Raw genomic sequence first — 25,903 nt, 5'->3', positions numbered from 1 at the left:
GTGAGGTCATAAGCAATGCATAACAGGGGTGCAAGTTATAATATATTTCATTACTCACACAAATGTTTAAACTTTATATTATACCTTTCTGTGCCCTGGATATTTTTTCTTTAAGACAATCTGCACTTCTTCACTTCTACCATCCATGCCAGCCATTTCCTTACCTTGTTTCCTCTGTTAACATTTTGCCAATATTCTCAGACTCTCCCTTTTCAATTCTTCCACTTGTAAGTGTATATTCACACTTTAGCATATACTCATTGGATGGGGTGCATTTAAAGCACTAGGATGCCACTGAAACAATCATTTAACTTCACCATACATGATTATACTCTCCCTGTTTCTCCTCCTTGAATTCGTTAGGAATGTCATGTCTATCTCATGTCTCCTTCATATGTCCACCCACTTTAATTCCCTTTCTAGACGTAAACATTTTGGGAAAAAACATTCTTTGTAATAATAACCAGTACATTTTATTTGGATTGCTCCATTAAAAACACAGGTTCATTACAACCAGGTAGAAATCATCAGTCAAATGGCAACACAGTCAAGGTTAGATTTGGTTTTCTTAATGGTTATGCAAGCATAAACACTAAAGTGCAAGTCAGATATTTACAAATTGAACACAGTTCAACAAAGTGGTTTAAAGCACATTCCAGTGGTTGGCATATTCTCTTAATTTTCACTGTACACACAGGAAATTAATTGCATTCCACTAAAGGTGTTATTAAACTCATTCAAGATAGGTCTAACGAGCCAGTTTCTAAGGGAATCATAGAGCCTACATTCTAGGATAAACTGCAAACAAATGTCCTAGCTAACAGGTATATAGTTAGAATCTTTCTGAACACTTTCTATTTTTCTTTCAGCTATACCTCCTTCTCACCCACGTAAGAGTAATAAGTCCTAAGTGCCAAAATATGTGACTGAATCTCTAACTAATCATGCCTAATGTTCCCGAGATAACTAACCTTCTCAAAGGAGTAATCTACAAGGACAAGGAGATGTGGTTAAGACTCTGTTCCCAGTAATAACGCAGGGAGAGAATTTTATATACCATTTCTAAATTTCTACTTTTTCCTTTGATTGGGCCTTTCATTACTACATTAAATTAGTTAATGTTGACCTTACTTCCTAATAACGCCAGACTCAATGATGGAGTTCACTAAATCTTTGGCCAAGGAGATCCAAACTATAATTCCCTTCAAATACCTTGAGGTCCCCAAAAACTCTCATAAATTTGTCTTATATTGTTTCCTGTGGTAAAAATAACACAGAGGCTCAAGCCTCACACCCGAAGCATAGTGTGGTTAAACATTTCTTGTAACAAAGGTAAACGTGGTGAGGGAATACACCCACCAAAGTTGTCACAGAATGGAAGCCATCCCTCTAGATCGAGAAATTCACATGTGGGATTCACTTTCCATCTAAATGGAAGGCCAATCCAGGGTAGGGGTATTCATTAAGAGACTCACCATGATCGCTGTTAACACATCAGAGGCTTTTATATATGCTTTTACCAAATATTGCCACTTTGGGTTTAGTTGTAGTATTTGCCGGCTCTGTTTAATGGGTTCGACAGAACTTTCGGGGTCAGAGAAATTAGAGGTGTACCACCTGCATATTAGAATGTTTTGTTATTATACCAATTAAGTTGTGGTGGGGCTAAGCTAATTGTACAACTACATTTCCAAAGTCATTATATTACAAAAACAAAATATGTCCAAAAGAACAATATTAATGGCCACCCCATCAGTATATATTTTGGTTCTTGTACGAACATCCCTCCTCAGTCTGACCCAATTAGTGGTACCCACATAGACCAATTCAATAAGAGATATTAAGCATTTGTCCCTGCCCAAGGGTGCAAGTTTTGGCCATACATATGGTCTGTTAACTGAGCTTTCCTCAACCTTGAACAGAACTTCGACTCTGCTAAGAGTCATAGGTTTTTGAAAGGTTGAGGAAAGCTGCAAGTAAACAGGTTTCATGAACATGGTTTTCAGTATGAGTGAACATTCCAGTCTACAGTGATTTTGACAAAACCTTGTATGAGAATATCGGATAATGATGCCTGGAGTTATCCTTTCTGAACAACCTTAGTATCCACTTTGGAGCATCAAGGGTTTGCACCTCCAGAAAATCACAAAAGTGACACAAACCAATGCAAAGTGTTAATGAAATATTTACTTTCCAATGTATTTTATTAGTGTGGGATCATTGCTTTGCACTACAAATGTGTTACTTTGTGTCAAGGGGTGTTATATGGGTGGTACAGAAGTATTCCCATGCTTCAAATAAATATGCCTCCTTGAGGCAAGTGCAAATTAGGAGAAAAGTTTTGTTTTTGCCAAAGATTTCAAACTTTGCATGTGTATTGCACCGTACATCACACAAATAAATTGCAACACTATTAAACTAAATGTAAGTTCAGGATTTTGCACTAGAGGTTACCCTTCCAGAACAAAACCTTCCCAAATGCTATACACACACAAACACACCTTTGCCCTGTGGTATAAAGTTGCATGCATGGTGATGGGCAGCCTAATTGTGCACCAGCATTTGGGTAAAGAACAACAGTGTCAAATGTTAGTAGGTATGGCACTGTCATGCTCTCTTCCTGTCACACAATCCAGCATAGCGACTTTGATTGCTATGTTGCCTTGTGTAAAATATTGTTAAATCTGCCCCCTAAGCAGTGGTAAATTTGAGCCTGTCGTTTCCGCTGCTCAGCACCAGCACTTAATTGTTAACATCGACACTTGTGACAGTCTGCCACATGGCGGGCTGTTTGTCTAATTTAGAGAAGAGCAGAACTACTACAATATACATTAAAATTACTAATACCTACCCCTAAACCATTCTCATAGCTTTGGGGGCCTGGAACAGTCTGATTGTCACACTAGTAGGAGTGCAATGGTTAGTATGTGGGATGATAGGGTCATTGACAGTGCTGGCAGGGGCAGTGAGTGACTGCAGTGGCCTCCTGATGAGGGCCCTGGCACTTGTTTATTTACAAATTAAGCACTGCCCTAATGTGTGCATTTTTCTTTAATATCTACAAGACTAAGGGCCTAAACCAGATATTTCACGAGGCTTTCCCTGGTGGTCCTTCATTCCCAGTATCATTATATTCACCCCATCCCCTTCCATCCATAACTTAACTTGGCCTCCGCTAATCCCTCCTTAGCATTTCGCTGCTTGTTCTTGTGCGGCACAGTTACTAGACACCCTCCACTAGAGTAGCCCACCATGCATCTTAATTCCCTGACCTATTCCACTCATTCAGCTACTAAAACCTAATTAGTCCATATTTCTTTTTTTAACCTCACACCTGTATTTTACACCAACTCAAGCCTTATTTTGTCATAGTTTTACTTGACGTTTCTCTGCGACCTTCTAGAGTGGCTTCATTGCTATTAACATATTGCAGAGCATTTTGGGAGAAAGAGCTCTATACATTCTCAATTAAATAAAGAAGTAGAGCAGGGGATTCAAAACCTAATCCCACATTTCCATTATTAATCTTAGCATGAGCCTCAGTTTGAACTGTATGGTAAGAAGAATTTAACAGGCTTAAAACTAACAACTCTTTGATAATATCCTTTTTAAAGTATTTATGCTTTTTATATAAAGCTTGTTATTTTCTTACGAATAGAGAAGTTAGGGTTGAGCCTTAAGTAAGTCTGACAATTTCATAAACAGCAGGCATCTTGACCCATTGTCCAGCAGTACATGGAAACAAGTCTCACATCAGAGCAAGAGGTTTTTATAAATAAGCTTTTATAGAAACTCGCAGTCTTTTAGTTTTGAGCAAATAAGAATTCAGTGAAATTAAGTACAGGGCAGTCTACCCTATTAAAACAGGCAGAAAGGCACAAAACACTTATCCACTTCTTTAAATCCACAGACCAGCATTCATCTGTGCAAATATGGTTCCAGGATAAAAGCACTGCTCCATAATCAAGCATATCCGAAGCAGAAGTAAAAAACACGCTTTTTTGGGCAGTTCCGCTTTGGCCTGAGAAAGCTCCTGCACTTTTGCGATCAGACAGCAGAGATGTGCAAAAATACAGTGACTGGAGCAAAGCTCTTGGACACAGCTTCTTTTCAAATCTGCAATCACCTGGAGTAAGTCAAAAAAGCAGCCCATCTCAGAGCACAGTTTCTCGTATGACACCGATGAGGCTATGAGGCCGTTCATGGTCTGCCCTCTGTCTTCTCAACTCTATACTTGGTCCTTCAATGGTCGTAAAAGTGCTCAGATCACCACAGCTCTCCAGGTGGAGTAAGCCCGGGTGTCTTCTTAAAGGACAGGATGGTGGTCTCTTCGAAGAAGCTGGCTGAGCAGGGGTCATTACCTTAGTATGAGACAAGAAGAAGGAAAACAAAAATACAATCTCAAGTCAATAAAGCAGTACATGATTGAAATCCAGATGATCCCCAACATTTTAAACTACTGCCCTTTACTTTACAGAGGTAATGGACTGCCCGGAGAGTGTCAAGGTTATGAGAAGGTCAATCGGTGTCCCTTGCTCATGTAAACAGCTTGAAAGGAAAGCAAGAGGCATGAGCAGTAAGGCTAAAGGGCACAACCCAAAGGGAAAACATAAAATCACCATGTTAAATAAATCTGTCACTTTTAACTAACCAACTTCTAAAATACAATTTCTTATAAATGAATAGATGCAGTCCGTGGCCCAGGGGTGCACAAATGTATTGCTGGATTACGCAGAAAAGTGTGTATGCGGCGGCCAGACTTCTTGTTTTACTGGTTTTCAATAACAGACATTATTGGTAGAAGGGATCATTTGGCAAACGTTGCAGAAGGTTTATGAATTATGTACCTACTGCTGATCTACATTATTTCATTCATAATAGTCCAGAGACAGGCAAACATATTTGCCCCTAAATAAATATTGGTCCCCCATTATGGTTACTGTTGAAAATGACCCTTTTTGCAGGGTTATCCCCAAACCTTTTGCTTCTTCCTCCTTTGTTTTTCCTGACCTGTGGTTGTTGGCCATAGGACTCTGGGCACTTTACCACTGCTGATCAGTGTTAAAGTGTATATGCTCTCTGTGTAAATTGTTATTATGATTGGTTACCCATGATTTCCATATTTGTCTTACCAGTAGGTCTCTAGTAAAGTGCACTGAGTGTGCCAGGGCTGGTAATTCAAATGCTACTAGTAGGCTTGCAGCCCTGATTGTGCCATCCACATGAGTAGCCCTAAAAAGATGTCTCAGGCCTGCCACTGCACTGCCTGTGTACAGTTTGTTAACTGCCATGTCGACCTGGCAAAGAGCTCTTCAACATCGTGAAGGAACTCACCAACCTCAGCTCCAGCTCCAACGACACCCCGCCGTCACAAGACCTCTGCGACTCCCTAGCCACCTTCTTCCCCCGCAAGATCATAGACATTCGCAACAGCTTCAACACTCGACAGCCGCCGACACCACAGACTCACCGCTCCCCAGCTACACCGGCCACCTGACCTCCTGAAACCACGTCAATGACGAAGACACCCTTAAAACCATGAACACCATTCACTCTGAGTCACTGTCAGACCTCTGCCCCCACCACATCTTCAACAAAGCGAGCTCCATCATCACACCCCAACTCGGAAAGATTCTCAACAGCTCCTTCGAGACCGCCACCTTCCCAGAAAGCTGGAAACAGGCAGAGATCAATGCCCTACTCAAGAAACCCAAGACAGACCCTAAGGACCTCAAGAACGTCCGGCCCATCTCCCTGCTACCATTCCCTGCAAAAGTCATCAAGCAGATCGTCAACAGACAACTGACTCGATTCCTCGAAGAGAACAATATCCTGGACTCATCCCAGTCCGGATTCCGCACCAACCATATCACCGAAACCGCCCTAATCACCGACACCGATGACATCAGGACCCTGCTGGACAACGGCAAAACCGCGGCCCTCATCCTCCTAGACCTCTCGCATGCCTTTGATACCGTCTACCACCACACCCTACGCACACGCCTCCACACAGCAGGGATCCACGACAAGGCCCTGGACTGGATCACCTCCTTCTTACCGACAAAACCCAGTCCGCCTCCTTCCATTCAGATCCAAAGCCAGAAAGAACACCTGCAGCGTACCCCAGGGGTCATCCCTCAGCCCGACCTTCTTCAACGTCTACATGACACCACTCGCCAACATCGTCCGATTGCACAACCTCAACATCATCTCATACGTCGACGACACCCAGCTGATCCTCTACCTCATCAAAAACTCTGCCACTGCCAAAACCAAATTCCACGAAGGAATGAAGGCCATCGTCGAATGGATGGAGAACAGTCGCCTGAAACTGAACTCAGACAAGACGGAGGTCCTCATCCTCGGCTCCACCCCCTCCACCTTAGACGACTCTTGGTGGCCTGCCTGCACCAATACCCACCGACCACGCACGCAACCTGGGGTTCATCTTGGACTCATCACTGTCAATGACCCAGCAAGTCAACGCCGTCTCCTCCTCCTGCTTCAACACCCTCTGCATGCTTCGCAAGATCTACAGATGGATCCCCACCGGAACCGGAAGGACGGTCATCCAGGCCCTCGTCATCAGCAGGCTGGACTACATCAACGCCTTCTACGCAGGAACCAAGGCCAAACTTCACAAGAGACTTCAACGCATACAGAACGCAACCACCGGCAGCAGATCCTTCTCCCACCTCGCCGCCAAGACATGAGACACACTCCCCATCCACCTGCGACAGACCCAGGACCTGCTGACCTTCAGGAGACTTCTCAAGACCTGGCTGTTCTATCAGTAGCAGCCCCCCCCCCCCCGCCCCCCTCAGCGCCTTGAGAACCTCATGGGTGAGTAGTACGCTTTACAAATGTCTGATTCATTGATTGAAACACTGCCAATTCCGTTTTTCACTATTGAAAGGCTATCTTGTCCATAGGCCAGAATGGGGAAGCTGTGTAACATGTTTACCTGCATATCTTCCCAAAGGAGTGAGATAGAAAATTGAAGTCTGGTATCCCTGAACTCAGAATTGAATAACGCATCTTTTAGTAAGGATGGTTTTTAAATTTTGTGTTTGAAAATAGCACTTTTAGAAAGTGGCAATTTTCTTGTTCAACCTTTCTGTGTGCCTCTGCCTGTTTGTGAATGACTGTCTGGCTTGAGAATGACAGGGGCTAGGGTGGCTACAGGAGTCTGGGTGAGTCAGCACTAGGCTGAATAGACCTATCTGCATTTGAAGTGGTGAGAGGAGTAGCACCTTGGCCTGAATAGGGCTTTGCCTGCCCTCCACAATGCTGGCTCCACCTCCTGTGGTTCCTGAAGACCATGGCCCACACTGACAAAGGAAGAATTTGTGCACTGGCAGAGGGCACCCAGAACTGGTTTGGACTGGGTCCAGGACCTCTCACACATAGAGAACAAAGACTTTTGGGGTATAAATATGAGAGCTGAAACCCCTGAAAATTAGACTACTTTGAAATCAAGGAGGAACCTTTGCTAGGAAGAACAGCTGAAGAGACAGAAGTGCTGCCCTTGCTGTGTGTCTGGGGCTGGCCTGCAGTTTGCCGATTCAACTAAGGAAGGACAAGGGACTTTGCTGTGTGCTGTGTCCCCCCTGCTTGAAAAAAGGACTTTGCTGTGTCCTGAAAAGAAAGTCTCCAAGGGCTTGAGAAGAGCTGGCCTCCTGTTGCGGAAACACAGGGATATAAAAGTGTCCAAGACTACTTCGTGATCAAGAGGAACCTGCTGCCAAAGAGGACAGCTGAAGAGACTGAGGAGAGGTACTGCCCTTGCCGTGTGTCTGGGCTGGCTTGCAGTTTGCTGTTTCTGCTGAGGAGAGGATCAAGGGACTTTGCTGTGTGCTGTGTCCCGCGTCCCCTGCTTGAAGAAGGACTTTGCTGTGTGCTGTGTCCATCTGAAGAAAAGTCTCCAAGGGCCCGAGAAGAGCTGCCCTCCTGTTTCTGAAGTCCCAGGCACAAAAGGACTTCATCCCCACCTTCCCTGAACTTCCTTGCTGGGAGTTCCAGTCTGCCAGGATGGCCTGTAACTGTGTGTGGGACCTTTTTGCTGTGGGGAGCTGGAAGCGAGACGCAATGAGAGAGAAGCGTGATGCTGCCGCAGCAGCTGCTGTCGCATCATCGAGGAAGCGTGTTGCCGCTGCCGCTGTTCACCATTGCATCACTGGAGAAGCGTGCGGCCACCACAGAGGGTGCTGCCACATCACCAGAGAAGCGTGTGGCAGGGCCGGTCACGGCTCAGAAAGCCACTGAGCTCGCCACACGGCCGTTGGGTGTGCAAACATCGCCTCTACATTGTCGCATCACAGTAAAAACGCCATTTTCTCGCATCGCACCGGATTGTCGCAACGCATCGAGGCGCCATCTTGTCGCATCGGAACCGGAGCGCAGGAAGAATCGAAGCATCACCTTCTCTGCGACCCCTTTTGTTGGTTTTGGGCTACGCATTCCAGGTACTTTGTGAGTAAAGTGCCGCATTTTATCGTCTACAAGTTTATTTTTGCAACAACCTTTCTAAAGACATTCTACTGAGTTTTTGTATGTTGGATTTTTGTCGTTTTGGTCTTGTTTAGTTTAGATAAAGATATTTTATTTTTCTAAACTAGTGTGGTGTCCCATTTGTGGTGTTTTTGCTGTTTTACTGTGAGTGTTGGTACAAATACATTGCCTTTGGGATAAGCCTGTCTGCTCGTGCCAAGCTACCAAGGGGGTGAGCAGGGGTTATCTAAAGAGTGTATCCCCCTTACCCTGACGAGAAGCAAGGGTCCCTATTTGGTCAAAGCTACCTACCTCTGCCAACTAGAGACCCCCATTTCTAACAGTTTCAAATATAAATATACTGCCAATATAGAATTGAAGATCGAGAGCCAGCCTATAGTAGGTGACAGAAGGTTATGACAAGCCAGAGGAAGCCATGCTGGAAAATCATAAGGTTTGTCTAGGGAAGAATCCATGAAAAATCAACTGGATGAAACTATAAGAGCTAGAAGGATCACCAGTAAGAATGGAGTCGTCACTGAGATGAACGCCAGCCTGTTAAGTGGATCAGGAAACATATTGACTCAAGAATAGGTTGCCAACAAAACAGTCAAACTAGCAGTCCCCTAGACACAAAAGTTCCAATGCAAACAACTCAACACCCAAAACGACAAAGGTGGCGAATCAAAGCAGTCATTGAAGGATGAAGCATGGTAGAAAATGGAAAGGAAACTGATAAATTCTACTATTTCTACTCCCTTTTTGGAACGTAGCCATCAGACATAGAATGTTAGGGTTGTATTGTGCCGGGAGTTCTATGTTCTGCCAGTTGAAATGTTGACTGCCTGAGATGAGGAGCTGTATGAGCAGCTTGTATGATTGATAGACTTGACTTTAATAAATGCACGGGAGCATATTTATGAAATAGAGGTGCAGTGCAGTAAGTCACCTTCCTTGCCTGCCTTGCGTCACTGAGAAGGGGCAGGAATTAACCGAATTTAAGGCATATGTGCATTCCTGACTTTTACCCCTTTGCTGGAACACAATGGGCAGCCTAGTGCCAAAGCTATGGTGCAAGGGTGCCTACATTGCATGCAGGATTTATTTTGTGCAGGAAGGGACACCGTCCTGCACAAAAGCAACCCTGAGAGGCATATTCCTCTGTTTATGTGTGCTGCAGAATGCAACACACATAGAAAGTGGTAGTAACAAAGAGAAATAAAGAGATTTCTCCTTGTTACACCTCTCCTGAGGAGGCATATCTTTTTGCTGTATTTCCAGTTTTACAAGGACTTGTTAATTTAGGAAAGCGTCAAAAACCATGGGAGTTGCATGGGACATCCACGCAATGCCCATGGAATGCCTTCCCAGGGCAGAATAATGCAATACAGCGATTTGAGCTGCATTACTATACTCCCGATTTTTAGACCCACTCAAAGCCACCACACACAGTAGCTTTGCATGGCTTCAAAAATCTAACTTAAGGTTTGCTGCTCTCTTGCACCACATTACGCGGTGCAAGAGCGACACAAACAGGGTCTGATCACCTAGCTTCATCAAGTACGAATTTTGTCTTAAGCTGTTTCTAGGGTGTAGGGCAGCAAGGCACTTCTTTTGACTTTTATTTCTGTTTTGTAGTTCTGCAAAATAATACCAGATGTACTTCATTAGTGCTTTGTTGTCTTCATTTTTTGTAGCAACCCTGATTTCCTCATCCCAAGACATGTAAATTGTTTGTGAACCATTAGTATTTTAAGCTGTTCCATGTAATCCTAATGTATGCTGGAAACAATGGCACAGAAGCTGTGTGAAATATCTCATTGCAACTGATGGCAAAACGTTAGACAACAAACACAAGCTGTCCTTATTCGGGGCTGAAGGTCAGCGGAGTTTCGAAAATTTCCACAAAACTGAGGTTGACAATGTTCATTTTGGGTTGTGGGATGAATATTCTTAGGCCAATGAAAGACCGGGCAAGCACTTCTCTAAAGAACCCAACACTGTGGTGGAGAGACACTGGCTCTTCACCAGATGCTTAATGGTACATGAAACTGTTGACCAGTATTGGGCCGGATTTACTATTTTGGTGTCCTCATGTGACTTTGATGACTCTGAAGCTAAATTCATGCGAGATCAAATTGTTGTAAGCTGCTTCATAAATAACGCCCAGAAGCAACTCTTGTGCAGCAGAAACCGCTGGCTTAAACTATCGATATCACCAAAGGTGTAGACCGGTCAGCCATATTCACTAGGGAGCAGTAATTCTGAAACTTCAACTGTATCTATTGATCTAATATCTAACTTTTCAAAACAAAACTGTAGTATGGAATAAAAAAAGAAAAAATGGGAAGGCTATTCCCCAAGCAAACCAGTTGTTTTAGATGTGTGCGGTTCACGCTTCCATATGGATAATGTTTTCACATGTCCAACATTCAATAAATCCTGGAACAACTGTAAGGAGGTGGGGCACTTTGCCTAGATGTGTAAGGCAAATCAAAAAGTAGCTTACGTCAGCAGCTTACAATAGGACTACTTAGCCCTGGAGATAGACGATAGGAAATCTGTATTGACCGTAAAAGCCATTCATAATGTTTGGCTGGGATTAGAGGAAAAATGCATTCTCTACAAATCTGTGTGCCGGGCTGGGGCTGTAGCAAACATACACACTCTTATAACAATGAAGAACGTCACCTGCCTGCCTGTAGTTCCCTTCTCCATTTCAAACCGCCCGCGAGCTTACTAGTTCTGCTCTGCTCAAACCCGACTTTCAATTTTATTCTTTGCCTGATTATTATGCTTTTAATCCACTTTCTCAGATCTTGGCCCTTTGGTCCTCCCATATTTAGACTTTCAGAGTATCCAAGAACCTAAACGCATGTATCACATGGCGCGACTCCATTGGATTTGTTTGGATTCTGCACACAGAATGATTGAACACTCCCATGTGCAATGAAATCGGGAAATATTTAGTGACCAAGGAAAAACATGGCTTTGAGGGGGATCAGATGGCAGTATGTCTTCTGAATCCATATTTTGGTAAGTGTGGGTGGACATGTTTTGCTAAAAAAAAAAACCAATAAGCACTTCAGAAATGTTGCAGGACAGCATCTCTCTTAGAATAGCAAATGTTCTTTGTTGCTAAACATGATGTGACTTTATAGTGTTGGAGCACGGACAGTGCATCTTAGTAAAAGTCACTTTGTCCCTGCTTAGGGCATGCTTGGCTGAATATTTCCCACACATGTGACAAAGCTTTAAAAAAAGATCAAAAGTCCTGAAAGTCAAGGCTGAAGGAGACTGACGTAGACCTTTGACCAACTTGATATCTACATAAACTTGGCACTCGTGGCAGGCTTTCTCTTCGCTTCATGACTGAGTTATGCTCCTTTGTGTGCGTCAGCCAATGTGATTCATATCACAAGTTATTTTTCCTTTGTTTCTTGTGTCTATGATACAATTTTTCTAATTTAAAGTCCCCAATGATGTTCCTGGAACTGAATTTGCCTATTTTGTTTCCTGGCATTGCGTGTGTGCTATTGCAGTAATCCCAAGATCTGCAACATCATCCCTGTATCCATCAGGACTATTCCAATGCTGTTCCAATTTAGGAAAGAGTTGAAGAGGCACATCTTTAAAAAATACAATATCACAATGTATTAACAGTCCACAAACCAATTACCTCGTCTTCCACTCACTGGCCTTATTCTTGTCCTTGACCTTTTGGCTAGATTTATGCTACAGAAACACCACATACATATATACATCCAAAGATTGTAGATTTTGGGCGTGCTACAGGCATAGCTTGTGTTTGTGTACTATGAAGTTTTCCTGACTGTGAGCCCTTCATCTGTGGATTTCGCTGGCTCACATCTGCTGTATCCAATGGATGGAAGTCTTGAGGCTGCAGGCCACAGCGGAAAAAAGTACTATGCCTGGAAGTGTTCAAATATCCAGAGACAGCCTGGGGGGCACAGATGCTCACACTGAGGTTTCCAGTCCTTGAGTACACTGCATTACTATGGGTACAGTTACCACATGTTCTGAGACAACATTCATGTTTTCAAGCATACATTCTGATGGAGATGTACACCTGATCGAGGTGCAAGGTGGGTTTACCAGATTGTTCTGTAACCAGTAATTCTGTGATTCCAGTTCTAGGCTTTACTTGTGCAATTTGCTGTGATCATGTACCATACCTGGGCCTGGATTTAGGATAGGATATGTGTTTGTAAAGCGCTCGAATGCCGTGGCGTCTTGGCGCTGGCCTGTTTATGGACGTGGTACAGCCTACGTTACAAGAGCTAGATTGAGGCAATCAGCCAGGTTTTCAGATCTTTCCTGAAAGGTTTTCGCTTTGACTGAAATCTTATGGCTGTTGGCATTTTATTCCACAACTTTGCTGCACAGTTTGAGAAAGTTCTTCCATCCCATCTCACTCTCCTAATCCTGTCAATCTGGAGAAGGCCCAAATTACTGGATTTTAGGGCGCGAGCGAGGGTATAGGGCATAAACATGTTTTGGATGTCCTTGGCTTCTCCCCCGTAGAATGCTTTGTGAACCAGGCATAGAGCTTTGAATTCCACACGTTGCTGTATGAGGAGCCAGTGAAGTGCTCTAATTCCAGCTGAGGTTGGTTGACCTCTAGGTATATTTAGAAGCAGCCTCTCAACAGCATTCTGCAATGACTGCAGCCTACTCATCTGGGTTTTGTCAAGCGCCAACAGCAGAGCATTGAAATAGTAAAGTTTAGATCGTAGGAGATCCACCACCACTGTCTTTTGTAATTCCTGCGCAATGAAAGGAAAAATCTTTCTCAAGGTTTTTATTAGAAAGAAGCAGGAAGAGGTAAGACTATTTACCTAAGTGGAGAAGTTTTGGGTGGCTTTCAAAGATGACTCCAAGGTTTCTGACCTTGGTCACAGGGCTGGGGAATTCTCCGGCTCTCACTGGCCACTAGGAGTCATTCCACAGGGATCGCCCCTGACCAAACTCATTAACCTCCATCTCATCTGTGTTGATTTTCAGGAAGCTATGGGTTGCTGGAGGCTCATGTGCACCATGCAAATGAGCACTAAGCCTTTGGACTTTTATAATTGAAAGTAAATCAATGCAATGTTTGCATTACTTTGTGCTATGCAAGTGTCTACGCAGACCTTAGTAAACAATCTTAATGTGTATTTATGTTAAAAGTAGAGTGAATACTTTGGTAGCCGAATGGGGAGGGAATATGTGCATGCACTGTAGTGATCAAGTGGATGACTGCTGATTCTTTTGTGTGGAATGCATGAGGGTGAAATGGTTTGGTGTATCAAGCTGTAACTTGTAAGGATGACAACCTTTGACTTGTGGATCACTTGGTAGTTTTTAAACTGGCATCTCTGCTTAGGCATAATTTGTGGTGAAATGACCTCCTGCAGTATTTCTTTTGGTGCCATTCTAATCAGAGTTCAGGCCATATCGAAATCAGCCTTGGTACTGCATTAATAAACCCCATCCAGCTCAAACTGGCAAGTTATGTCCCCTGTAGAAAGGAACACAAGAAGGAAAATCCTACTTACCAGTATGCATCTGTTCTTGCCATGTAGGGCTGCAGAACCACACACTGTTGCATTAGATCACCATCTGGTGGTGGGCCCGGATGATTACACTTTGTTGTTATCTTGGAAGAGTCTTTGTCTGCTGGGTGGCTCCTCCCTTAGACCGTAGTGCGCATGGGCATCGACTCCATCCTCAGATTGTTTTCACCATTGGGCAAATGATGGAGTTGTATCATTACAGATAAGGATGACCATGTATTGTGTATCTAAATAAGATACTACTGGAATAGATATAGGCAGCCGGGGAGGCGTGTGTGGTTCTGCAGCCCTACATGCCAAGAACAGATGCATACTGGTAAGTAGCATTTTCCGTTCAAGGCATATGGGCTGCAGACCACACACTGTTGCATGGATTGCACAGCAGTTTCTCCTTTAGCGGCGGTCACCCACATCTGTTGCAGTAGTTTGAAATAATGTTTTGAATACAGCCTGGCCCACACTTGCTTGTTGTTTCGCTTGCACATCTACACAGTGTTTGGTAAATGTGTGTGTAGTAGACCATGTAGCTGCTTTACCGATATCATCTAATGAAATGTTTCCTAAGAATGCCATAGATGCTCCTATCTTACGGGTAGAATGAGCCGGTTGGATTTTGGTAGCAAATCTGAATACACTTAACAATCCACCTAGCAATGCCTGTTTTTGGAATTGGATTGCCTTTATGTGGAGGTGAAAAGGACACAAACATTTGTTTGGTTTTATGACAAGGTTTTGTCCTATCTATGTAGTATAGAACTGCTCTTTTTACGTCTAGTGTGTGAAGAGCTCTTTCTGCAACCGTTTGCGGTTGTGGAATAAATACTGGCAACTCAATGGATTGGTTGAGATGGAATGGTGAAATGACTTTTAGCAGAAACTTTGGATTTGTTTTGAGAACCAGTTTATTATGATGAAGTTGTATAAATGGTTCTTGAATTGTTAATGCCTGGATCCCACTCACTCTTCGTAGTGATGTAACTGCTACAAAAAAGGCAACTTTCCATGTAAGAAATTGTAATTCACACTTATGCAATCGTTCAAATGGTGGACCCATAAGTCTTGTGAGCACAACATTTAAATTCCATACTGGAGACAGTGGTATTCTGGGAGGAATTATTCTTTTAAGTCCTTCCATAAACGCTTTGATTGCAGGTACCCTAAACAATGACAAATGTTGTCTGTTTTGGAGATATGCCGCTATAGCAGCGAGATGTAATCTGATTGAAGAGTATGCTAAATTAGATCTTTGCAGATGTAAGAGATAGCATATGATGTTTTGTATTGAAACATCTAAAGGGTTAACGTTATTTGTACAATAGACAACAAATCATTTCCACTTTACTGCATAACATGCTCTAGTGGTAGGGTGTCTTGTCTCTTTAATGACATCCATGCAATCAGGAGGTAAATTTAGATATCCAAACTCTAGGACCTCAGGAGCCAAATCGCTAGATTGAGCTGCATTGGGTCTGGATGCATAATCTCTCCATGGTTCTGTGTTAGTAGATGTGGGGAGAGTTTTAGTTTGTGGTGTGGTACTACAGAGAGTTGGAGTAGCGTTGTGTACCATGGCTGTCTCGCCCATGTTGGTGCTATTAGAATCAATGTGAGAGAATGTTGTCTTAGTTTGCGTACCACTAATGGAATTAGTGGGAGAGGTGGAAAAGCGTACGCAAATTTGTTTGACCAGTTCATCCATACCGCATTGCCTTTGGATAATGGGTGTGGGTACCTGGCAGCGAAGCTTTGGCATTTGGAGTTGCTTAGTGTGGCAAACAGATCTATCTCTGGTTGTCCCCACATTTGAAAAAATGGCCGAAGAACTTGAGGATGAAGCTCCCATTCGTGTATCTGTTGTCTCTGACGACTTAACAGATCTGCCGATTGATTGTGAACTCTTGGTAGATGTTCTGCTAACAGAAAAATGTTTTGAGGAATGGCCCACCTCCATATGCTCTGCACCAGCCAGGAGAGCTGTAGGGAGTGTGTTCCTCCTTGCTTTTGAATGTAATACATTGCTGTCATATTGTCCGTCCAGACTAGTACAGCCTTGTTTGATATGTAATGTTGAAACGATTTTAGAGCTTGAAAGATAGCTAGTAACTCCAGATAATTTATGTGGAGTAGTCTTTGTTTTATTGTCCATGTTCCTTGTACTGTTTGACTTTGTAAGTGCGCTCCCCATCCTGTGAGAGCTGCATTTGTGGTCAGTGTTATTTGTGGAACTGGCTCTATAAACGACCAGCCCTTGGAAAGGTTTTTGTGGTTCCACCATTGCAGAGAGCGATGCGTCTGGTCGTCTACCACCACCAGATCTGTTATCTCTTGTTGAGCCTGATTCCACTGACCTGCCAAAGATTCTTGTATGGGGCGCATTTGTAGTCATGCGTATGGCACTATGAAAATGCAAGATGCCATCATTCCTATTAGCTGCATGAACACTCGAGCTTGTAGTGAGTGTTGAGCTTTGAATTTTTGGATGAGATTTTGCATAGCTTGTATTATTATTAAATTGGGGTACGCTATTGCTTTGGAGGTATCTATCATGGCCCCTAGGTACTGCTGAGCTAGGGACGGTTGAAGATGTGACTTGTTTTGATTTACTGTGAACCCCAACTTGTGCAACAGGCAGACTGTTTGATGCGTGTGCTGTACACATTGGTTGTATGACTTGGATTTTATTAGCCAGTCGTCTAGATATGGGAATACATGAATGTTGTCCCTTCTTAAGTGTGCTGCTAGACACTTTGTGAATATTCGAGGTGCTGTTGTCACTCCGAATGGGAGCACCTTGAATTGGTAGTGCTGACCTTGTAGCACAAACCTTAGGTACTTTCTGTGAGACTGATGAATGGGAATGTGGAAGTAGGCGTCCTTGAGGTCTAATGTGGCAAGGAAGTCTCCTTTCTCTAGTAACGGTAAAACCTGTTGTAATGTGACCATATGAAAATGGTCTGAATCTATGTACTGGTTTAGGGGTCTTAGATCTAGAATTGGTTGGGTATGAAAAAATAAAGGGAGTAAACCCCTGTGTTTTGGTGTTCTTTTGGTACTGGTTCTATTGCATTCTTTTGCAGTAGTGATTCTACCTCTTGCCTTAGTAATAAGAGGTGCTCTTGTGACATTGGACGCTGTCTGGGTGGTATTGTCGGAGGAGTGGAAGTGAGCTACAGGCAATATCCTGACTGAATTATTTGTCTCACCCACCTGTCTGTGGTGATGGAGTTCCAGACAGGTAGGAACTGTTGTAATCTTCCCCCCGACCGGAGTGGAATGGTCAGGGGGGATGGAAGGGAAGTCACTGTTTGGGAGTAGAGGCATTGCGATTGTTGTTGCCTCTGCCTCTGCCCTTATAGTTATTTCCTCTATACCCTCCTCTATAGTATCCCTTACTGGGTGAGGTTTGGTTGGTCTGTTTGTAAGTAGAGGAGGTATTGTCTGTTTGGAAGCCTTTTGATGCACCCCTATAGGAGGAGCGACGAAAGGAAGGTCTATGGGCCTGTGTTTGTACAGTGCCCATTGATTTTGCAGTATCAGTGTATTTTTTCATCTTTTCTAGAGCACTGTCTACATTTGGATCGAAAAGATATTGTTGGTCAAATGGCTGGTTTAGTATACTGGCTTGTACCTCTGGTTTGAATACCGAGATTCATAACCATGCATGCCTACCCAACAGTACCCCTGTGTTTACTGCTCTAGATGCTGTGTCTGCAGTGTCTAGTGCGCATCTTATGGAGGTATTAGTTATAACTTTGCCCTCCTGTATTAAATCAGCAGCCCTAACCTTATATTGTTCTGGCAGGTGCATAAGTGATTCTAGCTCATCATAATGAGCTCTGTCGTGTCTTGCTAACAGAGTTTGAGTGAAAGCAATCCTCCATATATTGGCAGCTTGTGATAGTGTGCGTTTCCCTGAGGCATCTAGAAGCTTTGATTATTTGTCAGGGGGTGGAGCATCCCCTGTTGTATGCGAGTTGGCTCTCTTTCTTGCGTTTGACACTACCAGCGAATCTAGTGGCAACTTTCCTTTAATGTATGCATGATCAGAAGGAGCTGCTTTATATTTTTTCTCCAGTCTAGGGTTAAATATTCTGGCCCTGACTGGGTCTTTAAATATTTCTGGTGCATGTCTTACCACTCCATTCAGTATTGGCAGTGTGGTAGTGGTTTTATGTGCTGTTAACAGTGTATCCATAAGAAAATCCTCTTCTATTGGATCAGTATGCAGGTCTACTCCATGGAAAGTAGCTGCTCTATGAATGAGCTGTGTGAACCCAATGGTGGAGATGGCCTAGACGGGTATGCCTCATCCTGTGGTAGATCTGGTGCATCTGGTGCATTGTAATCTTCCCATGGGTCACCTGATTACCCAGCCATATCATCTGGGTTATTAATGTCCTCTATTTGCTGATAACTGTGTTGAGAGTATGTATCCCCATAGTCCTCCTCCTGTGGTATCATACTATGTGTAGTAGCTGGTGAGTTTTGCAGGAGAAATATCTTCTAGTATTTCTACTTGTGGTGAAGGAGTTCTTGTGGGGGAAGTCTGAACATGCTTCTTTGAGGGAATAGGAAATGGCTTAGGACAGTCCATTTTCCTCTTTTCAGGAACTGTATATATTTGTCCAGTTTGTGTATGAATTTTCAGAGTCTTTTGCCTTACATCAGGCTGGAACACCTCTTCTACTGGTAAATCTTTCTTCGGCACCGATTTATGTGGTTTGGAGCCGTCAGGTTTAGCTTTTACAGTGTCTATTATCTTTGGAACGGTTCTTATTTTCGGTTCCGAAGATTTATCTTGTTTCTCGTTTGAATCAGCGCTTTTTCGATCTGAAGTTTTGGGTGCCGAGTGTTTAGACTCGTCCGTTCTTGGTGTCGAAGTGTGTTTCGGTATAGAAACCGGTTTCGGGTCTGCTTTTTAGGTACCGGAGTTTTCGGTGCTGAACTTTGTTTAGGAACATCTTTCGGTGCCGAGCTTGGTTTCGGAACGTCCTTTGGTCCCGAACTTGGTTTTGGTTTCAGTTCGGTAACCCTTGGTATCGAAGGGTGTCTTTTCGGCTTAAGCACTTTCTGCTTTTCGGGACCGACGGTCTGACTCGAGCCCGAGTTCACTGGAGGCTTCTTAATAGTCTTCGCTGCCGAGCCCGAAGGAGTGCCCCTTTCAATCCACGGTACAAAAGGGGGTGGTGATGGACGGAGCATCTGAATCAATCAAACACTCACACCCAGTCAAAAGATCTGGGTTTAATCCATCACCGTTCTTTAGCCCACTCTGCCACCCCAGTTCAGACATGGCTATATGCAAATCAGTCTGACCCTGTGCCTCATGGGAACAGTCCAGCCTGAACTGCCAAAGAACGGTGATGGATTAAACCCAGATCTTTTGACTGGGTGTGAGTGTTTGATTGATTCAGATGCTCCGTCCATCACCACCCCCTTTTGTATCCCCTCTCAATCCACAGCGCTTCAGATGTCAATCCCCCCACCAGCACTCTCGCCGATGGTGCTGTGTAGAGTACTGTTATCCACTTTGTGAGTAAAGGCGGAAATCCCATACGATGCAAGACCCGATACATATAGTGCCACTCCACCGAATCAAATGCCTTTGCGGTGTCTAGCAGTACCGCTGCTGCTTCCAGGCTCGGTTCCAATACATGTAACATAGAAAACAGCGTACAAAGGTTGTGCTCCGGAATGAACCCCTATTGATCCAGTAGTATCAGACCCTGCAGCAGAGGTTGAATCTAGTGGCCATGATCTTTGCCAAGATCTTAGCGTCAATATTAATTAGGGAAAGTGGGCGGTAAGATTCACATCTAGCTGCAGGCTTATCTTTCTTAAGGAGAGTAATAATCAACGCTTCTCTCATCAACGGCGGCAACATCCCTGTATCATACGCCTCCCCGTACACCCCCAAAAAATGCGGTGCGAGCAGACCGGCATATTTTTTATAAAATTCTACTGTAAGCCCATCTGGGCCGGGCGCCTTACCATTAGGCATCGCCGCGATCGCCAACTTGATATCATGCTCATCTATGGGCAGATAGAGGTATTTCCTTTGTACGTCAGAAAGCCAGGCACATGCTATGTCTTCTAAATATGCGTCAAACTCTGACCCAGATGTCATACCTCGCGAGCTATATAAATCCGTATAAAACATGCGGAACTGCTCCGTGATTGCTTCTGGAGCATAATGTTCGACTCCCTGATCATCAACGATTCTGTCCACTCGCTGCTGCTCAAGACGCTCCCTGATTTTAAACGCCAGTGTACGGCCCGGTCTACCCGCCTCACCGTAGCATCGAGCTACATGCCTACGGGACAAATACTTGGCCTCAGCAAATGTATTATACTCCCCGGCCAATACTTGTATCCGTGCCAGTTTAGGCATCTCGGGCATAGCCTCATACTCCTTTTCTAGGTCGCGTAATTTGTTTTCAATGTTTTGGAGTTGTGTCCTTATGTCCCTCAATATACCTGCTGCCGTTCCGATACAAACCCCCCTGATGGTGACCTTAAAGGCCTCCCAGAGCATTGAAGCGTCCTCTACAGTGCCTTTATTTAACGCAAAATATTGAACTATGGCCTCGCGTATCGCCTTGTCATATACGGGATCGAGGAGCGCCTCAGAGCGCAATCTCCACGTAAAAGGACGGCGCACCACCGTTGGGTATTGTAGAACCAGCCTCACCTGGTTATGATCTGAAAGTGTGTGAGCAAGGGGCGCCACATCATCAACCCATTCCATCAGTTCTCCACTAATCAACCAATAATCAAGCTGTGACCAACTTCCATCCATTGGCGTCGTATGTGTGCCCTCTCGTCTCTGTGGGTGTCGCACTCTCCATACATCACACAGTCCAAATTCTTCCATAGCTCGCGATATACTCCCAGCAACCCTGGGGGTACGATGCGAAATGGGGTTCGATTTATCTAGTTGCGCATTCAGATAAGGGTTCAAATCACCCCCCTATATAACAGGGGCAGCAGGCCAATCTCTCAATTTCCCACATATGTGGTCCACACAACCCGGGTCATCAACTATCGGCCCATACATATTTATAATGGTGACCAGCTTGCCGCTCAGCTTCCCACACGCCATCGCACATCTACCATCTTTATCTGTGTATGTGTGCAGCGCCTGAAAGTCTGTCCCCTTCTTAACCAAAATCATCACCCCTCTCGCATAGGAGGACTACGAAGCGGCCAGTCGGAAACCTGCCCACCTGCCCATCACTCCACGCTCAGTTATCTTAGTCAAGTGCGTTTCCTGCATCAGGGCAATCTGTATCCCATGCCGGTTTAAATATGCCAGTACGTATCTCCCCTTTTTTGGTGAGTTTAGACCTCGAACATTCCAGCTGAGCATCGTACATTTATCTACCATCAGTCATATTCAATCTCATTATCAGTAGCTACCGTATCAGGACCTAGAGGGGCACAAGCCATGCTGCCATATACAGTAGATCCTCATCGAGATTATCACAGTTTGGCTTACACAGTTGACTGGATTCAAAGCAAAAGGAAACAAACAAAAACAAAAACTGCACATTCCCAAACCCTTCCCCCCTCCACCCTCCACCCTCCCACTCCAACCTCCCAATCAGGTCGAGACCATACCTCCCCACCCTCCCTTAATACAACAGCCATGTGGGGAACACTCTCTTGGGGAAGAGGCTCAGCAACGCATTCTCGCACCAGAGTGCGGTTGCCGGAACTATCCAACTGCCCCGTCTGCATTTTCACTACAACATATTTCAATGAACTGTAATCTACAACCCTACCCGGGACCCGCTACAAACAGCAATGCAGAGATGTTACCTCCATCCCTCGCCCTCCCTCAGCACATCACCTGACAAGTGCTATACTAGCCCAAACAGAACCAAAGTAGGTGTTTTGTAGTGAGGTATACAGGCATCTACTACTGTCTCATCGTTAATCTGCATCATCCAGTCCTGACACCGTCTTTTCCTCATCCAGCGGTTTCTGCCGTGGCTTCGCCTTACAAATATGTTTGGTGAACTTTAGCGCAGACTTTGCATCAGTAAAGAAGTGTGACTGCTCCTCATGCGTAATTTTCAATTTCGCCGGGTATAGCATGGCGTACGGTACAGACGCCTCTCTCAGCCACTTTTTCACTGGCATAAATTCCCTTTTCGCTCTCTGTACCGCCGGCGTGTAATCTGGAAAAAACGAGAGTCTGTCTCCCTCGTACATCACCAGTTCCTTGGCCCTGGCCTGTTTCAAAATGGAGTCTCAATCTGCATAGTTGAGCAGGCGCGTAATGATTGGGCGTGGTGGCGCTCCCGGTTTAGGTCTCGTCCGAAGGATCTGTGCACCCTTTCCACTATCAGCACGTTAGAGAGAGCGGGCCCAAAGTGTTCACGCAACATGCCATCTTTGAAAGTCTCCATCTTGGTTATGGGCATTGTTTCCGAAAGACCAATAATTCGAATGTTATTGCGCCTTGAGCGCGCTTCTAAATCCTCATTCTTTGCGCTAATCACGTCAAGTATCTTTTCCATTTGTATGATCTGTGTGCGAGCCTCAGCCTGTGCATCATGGCCATCAGACACTCGGTTCTCAAGAACGTCCAATCTGCTCTCGTGCTTATCCACTTTTTTTTTTACCATGTCCAATCCAGTCACTAGGGCACCAATTTTGCTATCAATGGACTTCATCCCCGCACGTAACTCCTGAAGTATGGACCTGGTGTCGTCCTCCGCTTCCTCTGTGAGGCCAGAAGCACCATGCGAGTCACTCTGCTCGCCCATACCGTCCGTTATGCGCGTCTGTCTTTTATTCTCAAACTGGAGCTTTGCCTGTTTAGGCTCCGATTTGCCCATGATGAGCCGTTGTGTAGCTAAGAGACCCAGTTGAGCCGATCAGCCACATGAACACAACTTGTAGCTCAACCACACCACACTATGAGCACCGCAGCTGCACCGTTACGCAGTTCACACTCGTTGGCTCCACTCTGTGCCTTCAAATAGTGTCTTCATGCAGCCTGCCAGTACAATAAATCCAGCGCACAGCCCTCACGTCCCGCTCCACAGTGCTGACACTCTGCGCAGCCAGGCCCCAGCAGATTCTGTGTCACAAAGATGGCTGACTGCTGAACAAGCGGATCCTAGGCCAATCGCACAGGGCTCAGGGCAAGCGTTCCAGGCAAGACTCGGCACTCTCACTATCCCCCACACCCGAGAGGCCCCACCACGGCCCCTCAGCCACTCCCGCCCGTATTACGGGCCAACAGCAGACCGAGAGGGCCGCCAGGTAGTATTCCCCCCGGCGCCAAGAGACAGCCTAGCAGCCAGTCGGCAGAGATGAGCAGCACTGCTCAAGTCGAGGTCCCCTGCGGCCCCGCCACACAGGCCCCACGAGGCGCCGCCACACAGCGGGTCGCTTCGCCCCGCGAGACCCCGGCCGCCCGGTCAGCTAGGCCCAACTCTCCCCAGCGCTTCACTCACCCCACCGGGTCCGTCCTCCGGGCCTCTCCTCCACGCCGTCGGTCGCGGTCACCAACGTCCACCAGTAGCGAAGCGCCCTAGCCAGTCTCGGGGGCAGGCAGAGTGAGGGCAGGTCCACACAAAAGGCAGCAGGCTGTATTCCCAGGGGGATCTGCGGTCAGCCTCGCCAAAGGCCTATCACCACATCAGGAGACAGGCCGCCGGGTCACAGCACCTCCCCATCCAACCAATAGTAGTGGCGACGTGGTCCGCGAGTCCTACTCAACTCTTGAGAGCTCGCCGCCACGAAGAGAAATCGCCCGGGTCCTCCACGAGCCGAACAGCGCTCAGATCTCCAGCCAAGTAGGCGCCCTTTTCTTCTCTCCCTCCGTCACAGCCTCGTTCAGTCCAGGAGAAGCGCGTGGGACAGAAGCCTGTACACCTCACCAGTACGTGTCCCAGACGTCCTGGGACATCCCGGGGGGGTGTTTTCTCATGCAGTCAGGTTGATAAGGATGGTATTTTCCCAGTGTAGGGTTCCGGAGCGCGGAGCTCCCCTAGCAGGCAGCCATTCCGCTACGTGCCGAAGCCACGCCCTGGAAGACGATATTGATATTGTAGATTGATTTATGGATTCGAAAAGAGATTGGTAACGGGACGGAATGATGAACACATCCGAGCCCGATGGCGGAAAAAAACAATCTGAGGATCGAGTTGATGCCCATGCGCACTACGGTCTAAGGGAGGAGTCACCCAGCAGACAAAGACTCTTCCAAGACAACAACAAAGTGTAATCATCCAGGCCCACCACCAGATGGTGATCTAATGCAACAGTGTGTGGTCTGCAGCCCATATGCCTCGAACATAATGTTTTGAGTACAGCCTGGCCCACACTTGCTTGTTGGATTGCCTGCACATCTACACAGTAGTGTTTTGTAAATGTGTGTGGAGAAGACCATGTAGCTGCTTTACAGATGTCATCTAATTGTATGTTCCCTAGGAATGCCATAGATGCCCCTAATTTACAGGTAGAATGAGAACCTAGGGAGAATGGATAGAGTGCGTTTTGCTTTTTGATAACAAATTTGAATGCACTGAACAATCCATCTTGCTATGCCTGATTTTGAAATTGGATTTCCCTTATGTGGAGGAGAAAAAGACACAAACAGTTGTTTAGTTTTACGAAAAGGTTTTGTCCTATCTATGTAGTAGAGAAGCGCTCTATTTACATCTAAGGTATGTAGAGCTCTTTCTGCCACTGTTTGAGGTTGGGGAAAAAATACTGGCAACTCAATAGATTGATTGGGGTGGAAAGGTAAAATGACCTTTGGCAGAAACTTTGGATTTGTTTTAAGAACCAATTTATTATGATGAAGTTGTATAAATGGTTCTTCAATTGTTAATGTTTGTATCTCACAATCTCTTCTAAGTGAAGTTACAGCTACTCAAAAAGCAACTTTCCATGTAAGGAATTGTAATTCACACTTCTGTAATGGTTCGAAAGGAGGACCCATAAGTCTTGTGAGAACAATATTTAAGTTCCACACTGGAGAGGGTGGTATTCTAGGAGGAATTATTCTTTTAAGTCCTTTCATAAATGCTTTGATTGCAGGTACTCTAAACAATGACAAATGTTGTCGGTTTTGAAGATATGCTGCTATAGCAGCAAGATGTAACCTGATTGAGGAATATGCTTCGTTAGTTCTTTGCGGATGTAACAGTTAGCATATAATGTTTTGTATGGAAACATCTATGGGATTGATGTTGTTATTTGTACAATATACAACAAACATTTTTCACTTTGCTGCATAACATGCTCTAGTGGTAGGGCGGTTTGCTTCTTTAATGACATTCATACAATCAGGTGGTAAATTTAGATATCCAAATTCTACGACCTCAGGAGCCAAATCGCTAGATTGAGCTGTATTGGGTCTGGGTGCATTGGGCAATATGTATGAAGTAAATTCGCATTCCCAAAGGCTGAAATTCGCAGATTTTCGGCCTTTGCGAATGCAAATTAGGAAAATGATACGTATGAAGTAAATTCTGGTGCAAAATAAGGAATCGCAAAATTTGCGATTCCTTATTTTGCAATTGCATTTAAGGAATCGCAAATTTTGCGATTCCTTAAATGCAATGTATGAAGCCAAAAAAAAATCAAAAATGCCCTTAAGGAATCGCAAATTACTACCAACTTCTAGTTGGTGGTAAGTTGCGATTTCCTTTAAAAATTCACATTTCAGCATTTTTCAAAGTGCCATGTGATGCACATACATGCTCTGAATGCATATTTCAGGGGTGCAACAGGGTGTCCTTAGGACACCACTGCACCCTTGAAATTATTCTCAATTTGCGATTTTCAAATTGCGAATTGCAAAATTGAGAATA

At 44.8% G+C, this 25,903-nt stretch overlaps 1 protein-coding gene across 4 annotated transcripts in view; it reads right to left on the bottom strand.

Moving 5' to 3' along the window:
* Positions 1-447: 447 nt before the first annotated feature.
* ENTREP1 (endosomal transmembrane epsin interactor 1) overlaps positions 448-25,903 on the bottom strand; it is a 185,163-nt gene continuing 159,707 nt past the window's right edge. For all 4 annotated transcript variants that reach the window (XM_086961243.1, XM_086961244.1, XM_086961245.1 and 1 more), the window contains one exon: positions 448-4,361. In XM_086961243.1, the coding sequence (XP_086817369.1) occupies positions 4,155-4,361 (207 nt within the window). In that variant the 3' untranslated portion in view covers positions 448-4,154. The remainder of the gene's footprint in view (positions 4,362-25,903) is intronic.

The sequence above is a fragment of the Lissotriton vulgaris genome, chromosome 3_1 (assembly GCF_964263255.1).
Source record: "Lissotriton vulgaris chromosome 3_1, aLisVul1.2, whole genome shotgun sequence".
In the NCBI taxonomy this organism is placed as follows: domain Eukaryota; kingdom Metazoa; phylum Chordata; class Amphibia; order Caudata; family Salamandridae; genus Lissotriton; species Lissotriton vulgaris.
Note: the sequence above shows the minus strand (reverse complement) of the source record. Positions and strands in the feature narration are given on the sequence as shown.